Genomic DNA, 11,830 nt, shown 5'->3' with positions numbered 1-11,830 from the left:
AGGTCCCTCTGTAGAACCTTCCTACCCTCAAGAAAATCAAAACTACTGCCTAGCTTGGTGTCATCTGCAAACTTACTGAGGGTGCGCTTGATCCCCTCACTCAGATCACTGATAAAGATGTTAAATAGGACTGGCCCCAACACTGAGCCCTGGGGACACCACTCATGACTGGCCACCAGCTGGATTTAACTCCATCCACCACCACTCTTTGAGGACGGCCATGCAGCCACTTTTTCACCCAGTGAGGACTATGTCCATCCATGCCGTAAGCAGCCAATATGATGGAGTCTAGGAAACCTAAAAACCTTCTCTTTGCAAAGATAAGTGACATGTGCTCCCTTCCATAACGGTATCTGAGTCATTTGTGCTCAGAAATCAAGCTCGACCTACTCTATAGAGAGAAAGTTGTATTCTTGTTTCAAGGTAAATTATTTTTAAAATTTTGCTCATTTTTGAATTGTATGAAAATGATAAATAGTGTTTTCTGCTTATTTTTATTATTTTTAATTTCTGAATGTTAGTAGGGGGCTGGTTAGCTCAGTGGTTTGAGCGCAGTGCTGACAACAATGACAACACTGAGGTCACAGGTTCGATTCCCGCTTGGTCCCCATGTGTTGCCTGGTCTAGTCAAGAGGTGGCATCCCTGCCCATGACAGGGAGGTTGGACTAGATGATCTCTAAGGTCCCTTCCAGCGTAGGCCATTCTATGATATGATATGATGTGATATGATATGATATGAAGCTATATATTTTTAATAAACTTCCATGAGCTTAAAGACTTCTAATCCTGCAAAGATTTGAATCACAGAATTCAATATATGTTTCATGGCTCCAGTTTTAAACCATTCTCATTACAGAAACAATTAAAGAATTCCTTCAGACCTTTCACATATCAAAAAAGGAAAAAGATGTGAAAGTATCCTTGGAATGTGAGGGAAGGGTGATGTTTTCAGAGGTTTTTAGCATCCTCTTCATTTTTTCCTCCTGCACACATGTAGCTTCAGAGCCTTCAAATATTTTATGGTAGTCATCTTTTTATGTAAATGTATTTACTTTGTCGTATTTGTACTGTTTACTTTTTGCAATATTTTGAGGGGTTTTTTTTAAGAAACATAACTTAGAATTGCATTCTTTTAAAAATAAACTTAAGTAGCTTCATTATCCTAGGATTAAATACTTCATATATTTGCTATACTGCTTTTAGGTACTTTGTACTTTTAGGTACAAAATCCAATTTTTAAAAAAAAATAAAAATCATTCTTGTATTATTTAGCATACTTTTTTTTCCCCTGTTGGTTCTTAATGTTTTGTCTTTTCCTGATTCTTTCAGTTCAATGCTAAGTTAGCAAGAGCCCAGAACACAACAACAAAATCATTTTCAGATGCTTCTGGTTTACCACAAAGTATCTATCGAAGGGTATGTGCTTTAACAGCTTGTAGTGTGCACATGCTAAAAACCGCTACAGCCTGTTTCAAACAGCAGTTTCCTGACGTTTTACCGTGTTCTGCCACAAAACTCTGGGGATACGGGGAGGGGAGTTTCCTGTCTCTTACTTGCTGTCTCACAGATCCCTCCTGCCTCCAGACAACTAATTTCATGTCTTTTTCCACTGATGTTGATATAGCTGGAGCTCAACAGCAAAAGCCTGCATGTGAATTGTTAACTTGGGAACTTAAGACAGAGCTAAAAAATGACTGTGATATAAATTATATACATGCATTATTTGTTTTGTAGGCTTGAAACTTTGGGATGTCACAAAAAAAGAATTCTGGCAGTCATCTTTGTAATTTTGTGATACATAATGCTGAGAAAAGTATTCTTATTAAAATATTTCTCATTAGTAATAGCATATTGTAGTGTTATATTATTTTGTGTGACGTTTAACGATGAAGCCTTTTCTTGGACTTTTACAGAAGCTGCAGCATCTCCAGGAAGAGAAAAATAAGGAAATTGAAATTCTCCGAAACACCATAAGAGACTTAGAGCAACGTCTTGAAAAAGGCCAAGATCTGCACTTCAAACGGAGGCGATTTTGAGTAATTTACATAAAGTATTTCAGTAGTACATACAATGAGAAACAGTCTATTTCAAACTGTGTCCCTGAAAGTAAAAACAAGATACAAAGAAATACGTCACGTTTTTATTTAAAATGCTCTTCTCAAATATTCCAAAGGCATGCATTCTGTGTACATTCAGAGCTACTTTCTTGCTAATCAGCATTCACAATAAGAAGATTCAGGTTTCGTAGGAGTAATAATTTCCCTATTAAACCATCATTAATTATGGTGAATGCTTTCAAAGCAGTTTTCTTGAATATTCTCTTCTTCATCCTGGAATCCTTTGAACAGCTATATTTTTATTTCAACTCAGTTAAGCAAAGGATAGGAATGCTAAGCGACAGACAGAGAAGTTATACAAGTTTAAGTGACTTATTACCGTGCTAATTAATACAGATTTATGAAATACACCAGTGTTAGAAACAAAGATAACAATTAAACTGAGATTTTTCTTTTTCTGCCCACTGATTTCACATAGAGTTGATAACACTGCTTGTCACTTTAGGCATAATCTTACTGATTTAGTGGGATTTTACAAGCTGTATTAGCATGTATTAATGGACCCTGATACCATATCTACGCTACAAAATTAAGCATATACATCTGTTGCTTTAAAATAATGCAATTACTACGTGTAAAAAGTTGTTTTGGCACATTGCCTAGGAGTAAGCTTTTCTTGCAAGTAATTTTTATCCCCAGGTTAAGAAAAAAAAAACAACAAAACCAAACCAAACCAACTTTTGAATGTATTCTATCTTCTGAATAAAAAATAATTAAAATATCTGTTTTGGCTTTCCTCTATTCTTGATTGCAAAACATCAGACAGGAGCCCCTAGGTCATAGTTTATGCTCCTGTCCTCACAAATGCAAGCAGAATTTTAGAAGAGAAACAAGACAGACAGGTTAACCAAGAATGCAGACACCTTCCCAGTGCAACTGAAAAACAAACTATGGGTCAATTACATTCCTTTAAATTATGAAACTCGTAGCTGATGGAATTTGACAGGCATTGTATAATTCAAAGACCACTGCTCTAAAAGTCTACTTTTTTTGCAATATTTAACTCTACACGCCTGTCTTGGTGTAATTTTTAACTGGGGGCAATGAAAACACTCTGTTAATTTTTTCACTCTCACAACTATATGAATTAACACAGTAGGAATCCCTTGCATTTTTAAGGTGCTTAGTTTGTTTTTCAGGCTCAGTTTCTTGCCTCTTCCTGTCACTGTCAGGTGTCACTGGTTGCACTTGCTCCTGCTGCTGATGACTGTCATGCAGCAGGGAGCAGACGTCACTGTCAAGACTCAGTGATGTCCTCTGCTAACAGCTGGCTATGTCACCTGCATGAATTTGGAAGTGCTCCACGACACTGTCAAGTGACAGAATTTCCTAGCTCTTCAAACAAAAGGTGTCGACAATGACAGCATCAGGTACTAGAATTTGAGTCTGATGCTGTCTGCCAATTTCAAGTTAACTGGTTTTTACAACTGGTTTTCCCTTTTTTTCACAACTTTTTATCTTGGGTAATTTCCACAATTTCTCCTGGAGGAACAGTGTCTGCCCATTCATGACTACCTGCCTGACTATGTCTGCTATGGCCAAAAACTCTATGATGACGACCACTATGATAATGATGCCTTCGAGTTTCAGAAGGAGTCTGATGGTTCTCATTTTTGGAATGATAACTGCCCTCACGATGATGGTGGTGGTGGTGGTGTCTATGTCTATGCAGGTTGTGGTGATGTGAATGTTGACCAGTTGGTTTGGGTTCTATCTCTGCTAGCTCTTCAGCTGCTTTTTTAGTGATGTTTTCACATACGTCATCAGTATCAGGTTCCTGCAAAAGAGAAGCTTACATTATATACAAGGCATTAAATTTAATTAAGCCTGTTGTAAAATATTAATTACCTTACCATTTTTGCAGAACTTGACCCCTGATTTTAAATTATTTCTGCTACTTCATTGAAGAAAGGTATGAATGTATCAAGAACCTTGAACTGGACAAGGCCTTTAATGTAGACTTCTAGGAAATGTAATTCAAGTAACTGCTAATAAAAAGTATTATTTTTCTAGGATCTCACATCTGATCTGCCTGAGGCCTACATGTAGCTGGAAAACTTAAGGATGGGATCAAAAATTATTCTTCTCATTGAACTTCCTTGACTATGTATGTACTGTTCTTGATAATCCTTATAGTAGTTCTAATCTGCATTTTGATGTAAAACAAAGCTACCCTTCTTTTGCAAAGGTAACAATTATTTGTCACCTCATACTAACACTTTTAAAAAGTAACTATTGTACACTACGTTTAAATATAAACTAAAAGGAACTGTAACACAAACCAGCTCAGACTTCCTTCCTAGGCTTTAAAAATAATTACTATCTGTCCCCCAAAATTAGAGCACCTATTTGCTCACTAGCCAGATGCAACTCCAGAAACACAGTTAGTCTCCAAGATTGCATTTAGAGTTCTGAAAAATATTTGCATTTCTAAAATGTCAGGAATTCAGATAATTAGTCTATTATAAATTAGATGCAATTCACCTTGAAAAAATATTTAAAAGCTTTCTGTCAAGACACATGAAATGCATAAATTCTACATCATGTGGTTTTGGATTAATCACACTGAAATATTTTTTTAAGTACCAGTCATATCTGGTTTCCTTTCATATTACATGTAGAATGAAACAAGAAAGTACCGTGTAAGAGCAGTTTCCACACTTGTTTTCGCAGTATGCAATCTTAATAGCTTCTTCTACATATTGGAAAGAGAGGAAGGAGTAGGGCAGACCCAGGTGATACACTAGACGGCCACATCTAAGGAGAGAAAGAACTCTTTGGTTACACATGCATAAACATACATCTAAAATTAAATAAGTCTTCTTATCATACCTTGTTTCACCCATGTCAGCCCCCACACACTGTGCAGTTCCATGGAGATGTTTCTGTTCAAGGAGTTTACAGGCAAAACCAGTATCTGCCTTAGAAATGTTTACCCACTCAACTACATCAGTCAGAAGTGCCAAGCATGATTTCTGGCTAATGTTAACACCTCAGCTGGCAGAAATCTGTACTTCAGTAGCTTTTGGACTAGCAAAGTACACTCATTAGAAACCTATCTTGTCAATGAGAAGGGCTATTTGCACGGTAGTACAAATGGCCAGATGGTTGCTGCACCTTTAGGAAGAACATTTTTATGCAACGTAATAGGTGTTTTGATTGGAACGTGCATTGTGGCGCACCTGCATGACCGATTTACTGTGCACGAGGGGATTTTTATGGTGCCTGTTTGCCCCATCTTTGTACTTGAGTGTTCAGGTATGCACCCGAATACACAACAGGTATACAAAGAAGTTGGAGCAAATGTAGAATTTGCACATGGCATCACCTTGTTAGTTAACCCACTTGCAGGATCAGCACATGGTACTCCAGCCTGAGCTCCCTACACAGTGCAGTGCGCATCTGTTGCCCCACTGACAGGCAGTAACAATATGAGGACAAAGAATTCCTAGAACCATAATGGAGATCAGGGCTGAACTAGTGCCAAATCAAATTCACAGAGCAGGTATATCCTACATGTTGGCAGCACACAACTGTTCAACCTTTCAAACGCTATGGGCCAGGCTTCAGCTCTGGGCTGACAGCCTTGCTCTGTTTGTCTGTCATATGACAGACAACCTTCCATACTTAGGCGTATTTGCTGCTGTAATATGCAATCGCCTTCTAAAAGTGCTAGTTTCATCCCACAAGCCCAATTTAGCTAATTCATTCAATTTCATCACATTACCAAAAAAAAAAGTAACTTTCTAATTCTTCATTAAACTTATTTTATTCTTCAGTATGAACTGAGAATGTTCATTACAGCAACAAAACAGTGAGGATGGACATGTTAGGAGTTCAGGCCCTGTTGAATAATTTCCATCACATCAAAACTAAAAAAATCAGGATTTTAGTTAAGGAGCTATTACTGATTCTGCCAAAAGATACTTGTCCCAGAATCTTATGATCAAAAAGCTACTTTTTCCAAAGTTTTAGGTTTCACTTATACACTAGTTTTTCCATATGGCTACATGACATTTTCAACAGCTCCAGTCAAAATGCGTTCATGAGAACTTAGAGAGCTTTTCTCATTTGATTCTGCTTTCACGTGGATGGATATTATGAAGTTGTCCGAAAAAAAAACAGTATAAGAAAAGAATCATGCTGTTACATTCTACACTCAGTTATATTAATATAAGAAAAAAAAAGTACTTATCCCAAACTCACTTAAAAGTATACTTTTCTTTTGCAGCTTCCTTCTTCTAGTAAATCCAAGTGCTTTACTTAGTGTAATTGGGTTATTTACACATCAATGACATAGTATAGAGATTTACAAAGCATTACTCCATATATATGCAAATATTTTCCTATGTTACTGCTTTAACCACAGACCTGTCATAGATGAGAAAATCATCTTTGTTTCCATTTAAGGTAGACCAGACGTCAGCTTGCTGTTCATCTTGCTGGTAGACAGTAATGTAGTCTGAAACACTTTCTTGCAGGAGGTGAATCTTCCTCCGGGAATATGTTCCCTGATGGTTGACAACCACATATGAGATATTGACGAGTCCTTCATTCTCTAACTTTACTCGCAGGTCCTCCAATCTAGTGGAGAATGTAAAGAAGAAAGACAATAATGATTAGAGAATCATGAGATTTCCCACATTCAACAAAAGTTAATTTGCTCTCTCTTGCTTTTATTACAGTGAATGTTATCTTCTCCCAGTTTCAATGTCAACAATCTAACACTATCAAAACAGACTTGGCATTTGCCATGACTATCTACTATGCTGTCACCAAACCAGACTCTACAATAGCTACTGTGCCATGGGTCCTCTCCTTGTAAACAGAAAGCAGACATCTGTTTTCGGAGTTCAGTGCTATTTTCATTTCCATTCTTTCATGCTCTTCAAGGCCTAGCATGGCTAGTTCATCTGATGTCTTTATTTAAATTCTGAAGCTTTGGTCACTTAGGTGGTTAAAAAGTGCATACCATTTTTTTGCAGGAATAATCAAGAAAGCAAACCTGCACTAAAAGGCTGATAGCTCCCCACTCATCTTGACATGGCTATTTTCTGCAATAATCAGAAAAGGGGTATTACAGCAACTGGGTCAAAAGGATGGCTACAGAATGCGTGCATGACCTGTCGGGCAGTTAGTACACTTTCCCTCTGGCATCCCGTCACAGAAGTCTTTCTTTGCTTTGCATCAGAGAAAGCTGCCTTCTTCCTGTATGATGTGGGTTTTTTCCTTTTTCATTTGTATCCTTGCTGTTGAATTGCTGTAGAAAACTTTTTGGTTTTCTCTTCCAGAAAATATTCAGGACCTTGATTCTTTAAACCTTTCTGCAATGTACAGAATGAAACTCAACTACCTTGAAAGCCAACTACAAAGCCCACTTTGGGCTTTGATGGTGTCAGAGATCTACCACCACTTTTTCAAATCTGCTTCCTAAAAAACTTGTGAAGACTATTATAATACAAAGTTACGTAGCCTAGAGGGAGAAAGCAAGATGTTATTACAATGATTAAAATCAAGTTCTGAAACTGGTACTATGCACTTTAAGCCAAAGTGATTTCATAATATCTAAATGAATCCAAGATTAAGGCTGTACACAACTCCTGTTTGGACCAGCTTGAAATTATTTTCTTGCTGCTGTTACTATTATGATACCTAATTATTTGCATGAAAGTAGGTTCTAGAAACCAGAGCACCGATGTCCTTGGTCTTGTATGAAAATATAATGCTGATGATTCCCTTGAGTGCTATATTTTTATTTTTTTTTTCAAAAAGCCAGTCTTCTAGATTTTTTTTTTTATATATATCTAGGACTCCTGAACAGGGGCTGGGAAAGCGTATTGAAAGCAGAAGTCTGATTTGCCTTTTCTCCCACAGATCTTATGTAAGAAATGAGTGATCATGTATCTCTCTGTTTCAGGCATTCCAGCCACGTCAGAGAAATAGGAATATTTCTCAGCTTTAGCATCTTTCCTATATTAATCATCTGTTGCTAATGGAAGCATAGTCTCAGGAAACTGTTTCTGCTGGGCTTTCATTAATGTCAAGTTGGTCATACCTGAATTATTGTAAATACAACCTGGAGAAGATGATTTGTCAGTCAAGGCTAAGGCAAGAGATAAATAATCTGAGCCACTGGCACAGACTGCTCCTGCTGAGAGTTAACCCGGTCTCTGGGTCACACATGCCAGCTGTGGTGGCAGCATTTAAGGAAGCTAGAGTTCAGTGAGTGCATCTGTAGTTGGGCACATACATTATCCTCAGGTGACGTAAAAAATTTCACCAATGATGTTTTAACAAAAACTGAGAGATTTATGCTTACCTGGAAGCCTGCAGCAAGCACAAGTATCAGCTTGCTTGCAGGAGAGCCACCACTGTCACTGAGCCCCTAGAGTTCAGCATGGGGTTTTCCTCCCCAATATGCCATTCCGGGGGCTCCACGCAGTACTGGCTCTCTGTCCCTCCTCCTGGGAGGAGACAGAGAGCCAGAACTAGCCCCAGCCCTGCCCACATGGCTGGGCTTTATCTGAAAAGAGAAAAAGTAAATAGAATGAGATCAATGCTTAAACTAAGTTCAGACTCTAAAAATCCGGAGTAACAAAACACAGCAGAATATCAGCTCTATTCAGTTTAAAAACAAACAAAAGCAGTAAGAATAAATTTGAGCTACTTTGTTTACTGCCTTCTTTCACTTCGCAGTTGAGTTCCCCTATAATAAACAGGGAGACATTTTTTGATACTTTCGTTTTTATATGTAAACAGCTGAAAAGTAAGTGTTCAGAATAACCGGGCTTTCTTCTAATGCTACTAATCAGACTATGTTGCTCCTTCCTCTCTGTAATTTCTTCTTGACTGTTTTTTAACACTTCAGTGATTTTAAAGTGGCCATTTCTTGTGTTTACCAGCTGTGCAGAGTCAGTTTACAGCAGTAAGAATCTAGACCAGTTCGTCCTAGATTCCTGAGTAATTCCACTGACTTAAAAGTACTTGCACCAGCAATGTATTTTGGTACACAACAAGCATTATACAACCTGTGAGAAATTTTTTAAAAATATTTAAAATTTTTAAAACTCAGTCTGTAGCATTTGGATCCTGGTGAGAAAAATCTCCTAAGAGCACAGGCACTAGAAATAATTTTGCAGAAACAGGAAATGAGAACTGAGTTTTGGAATTCCTCAGATCTTACAGAATCTCCTACCCACGCTATATCCATTTAATGTTGATGAAAATCAAGGCATACGTGAAATTCTGTAATTATATTTTTCTTTTATTCCATTAACATAATAATTTTGGCTTAATAAGTTCAAGAAATACTAATTATTGAGAAATATATGAAATTATAAGACTGCTTCCCCATATGTCCCAGGTTGTAGAATTGCATAATATTACCATTGCATCCAAGTCTGGATATCTCAAAAACACTGAGTTCTGATAAATAACACGTTTGATCAACCTTGTCACATTTTAAAAACTCCAACATTTTAATAATCATCTTTTAAAACAAAAGCCAGCTGCTGCACAGCCAACAACATTTGTGAAATCTCTCTGTCCCCCATGTTTCTTTTCTGCAGTTCTACCAAAAGCACTTTAGGTACAGCACTTTGCAGATTAAACTATGGTCCAACAAATATCAATAGGGCTTTTTTTTCTTTTTATCTTTCCACACATCTGGAAAGCTGCCCACCTTTGTATCATTATAAAAACATGAAACTCCTGTGACATCGTGAGATCTTTCTATGCCTTTATAGACTTCTGCAGCCCTGTGGTAGAGCGCCCAGCAGCAGCCGACTCGCCCTGTGATCTAGACGAGAGCTACGTTGTGAATTATACGTCTCTTTGCATTTCAACTTTCTCTTTGGTTTCCAACGGAAATTTCCACAGTCAGCCTTTTCAGCCAAGGAAAGAAGCAGACACTCTGCCAAATCTTAAGTCATGAAGCTCTTTCACAGCAAAACCAGCACACTTACCCTTTCCTCCCCCTGGCTCCTTGGCAGCTCTTCTTAACTCTGCTGCAGAAGAAAACAGTGTGGAGAAGAGGGCTGTGGTATTTATACTGGTCTTGTTTATCTCATCTAGCAGACACAGTTCAAAGTTCAGGGAGCTTATTCTGAACGACCTTGCAAGCAAAGCAAACCCGTTTAGCAAAAGTAGCCAAAATATTTCTCCATTAACTGATTCCAAGTGGAAACCATTTGTTGTGCAGAATGGCACTGTATTTTTAATACAATCTCTTTGAATATCATGTTATGCAGTTTGTCAGTCACCCCAGTCAGCTGGAGTTAATGGTACGGTCAGAGGAGGGGGGTGGGCCAAAGAGTCATTATCTTCTGAACACAGTGGTAACCACAGTGAGAGGAGGAATGTAGTTCTCTATTTATAAAAGTGCTGAGCTAGCATGTTTTTCTCTTGTACGCTTTATTTGATACTTGCCTTAGAGAACAGTGTACCCTGTATGTACAGTATAGAGCTCCTTTTGCCCAGCTGCTCTTGTTTATGTCAGTCATCTTTAAAGCTTATTTCTGTAGAACCTGCCAGTTTATCAACTGCTATTGAAGGTTAGAGCTCAGATCTTCAAATATTAAAATCAATGTAGCTACATGAAAACCAAGAAGCTCTACCACCTTGCAATAGCTATTTAACTCTCTGTATTACTCCAATCACTCTGTCATGTTTTCTGAATACCATCATCACTGAGGTATCTGCAGACATTCAAGTTAAACCGTTTCCTTACTCTCTTTCTTCAGTGAGAGAATCGATTATGCATGGCCTGGTTTATTTTGACAGAGATTTGCTTGAGTTTCACTTCCTTCAGTGTACATGTTATGTATGTTCATGGCAAAATAAATGTTTAAAAACTTGGTGTGCCCTCAGAGTTTAAGATAGTGAGATTTACATTGCTTAGTTCTATGGCCTGAAACCCTGTCTCATGCACAGATGAACTTTATGCTTCTGATTGAGTGTGAGAAATGGAACTGCTGACCTTGGGGTTTATTCTGTAGAAGACCTGTGCTCAAGACAATGGAAAGAATGACAAAGATCTTAAGTTTTATTCAATAGTCTTGGAGGACATGACTCAGAAAACAGACAGACATCAGACAGCAGAACGTGGTCACGTTAGGTATATTGTTAGAGAAACAAATCCTTGTATTCTTTGCTGGGTTGGGACAAAGCCCTCATAACAGTGATAATGTCCTCTATCATTCCAAATGACAGACCATCTGCTGGGCCTCCTGTCTCAGGATAGGGAGTTGATCTTTGGTGCTCAAAAAGCCCTGCAAGGTTGGTTGGAAATAAGTATTTGTTCTGCATCGTGTCAGTCAATTCTTAAATGAGCACTGTAGTGGCCAAGAAGAAATTAAGCAGGTACAGATCTATTAATAGGGAGAAGGATAAAATGCAGCTCAGTAGTCACTGTCAGCTGATCTCTTGCCAATTATTGCAACACAGGTGGAGACACTATCAAATAAAGAGCAATATTCCATGCCAATTTCTTTTTCAGCTTTGTAGAGAGGGATGTGTGCAAGGCCTGATTAAGAAGTGCTGAGCCTATAAGCTATATGTAGCACCACTGAGTGCTGCTGAGACTATCAGCTTGCAGGTGCTGTAGAATAAAGGATCCAGACATGAGCTGAAGCAGCTAACTTATAAAACAGCTACCTGGCTATAGGAAGTACATTGAGGATGGAAATGTGCAGTGGTCACTACTGAAAAGCTA

At 38.1% G+C, this 11,830-nt stretch overlaps 1 protein-coding gene across 1 annotated transcript; it reads right to left on the bottom strand.

Annotated features, from left to right (window-relative positions):
• Window positions 1-3,241: 3,241 nt before the first annotated feature.
• Window positions 3,242-8,631, bottom strand: SEPP1 (selenoprotein P, plasma, 1). The gene is given in 4 exon segments (XM_009875926.1): window positions 3,242-3,895; window positions 4,758-4,875; window positions 6,490-6,702; window positions 8,438-8,631. Coding segments are annotated over 4 exon segments (1,176 nt in total). The 5' UTR covers window positions 8,629-8,631.
• Between the last annotated feature and the right edge of the window lie 3,199 nt (window positions 8,632-11,830).

Source organism: Apaloderma vittatum, unplaced genomic scaffold, assembly GCF_000703405.1.
Source record: "Apaloderma vittatum isolate BGI_N311 unplaced genomic scaffold, ASM70340v1 scaffold8999, whole genome shotgun sequence".
In the NCBI taxonomy this organism is placed as follows: Eukaryota; Metazoa; Chordata; class Aves; order Trogoniformes; family Trogonidae; genus Apaloderma; species Apaloderma vittatum.
This window is presented reverse-complemented; position numbering and strand designations above follow the sequence as displayed.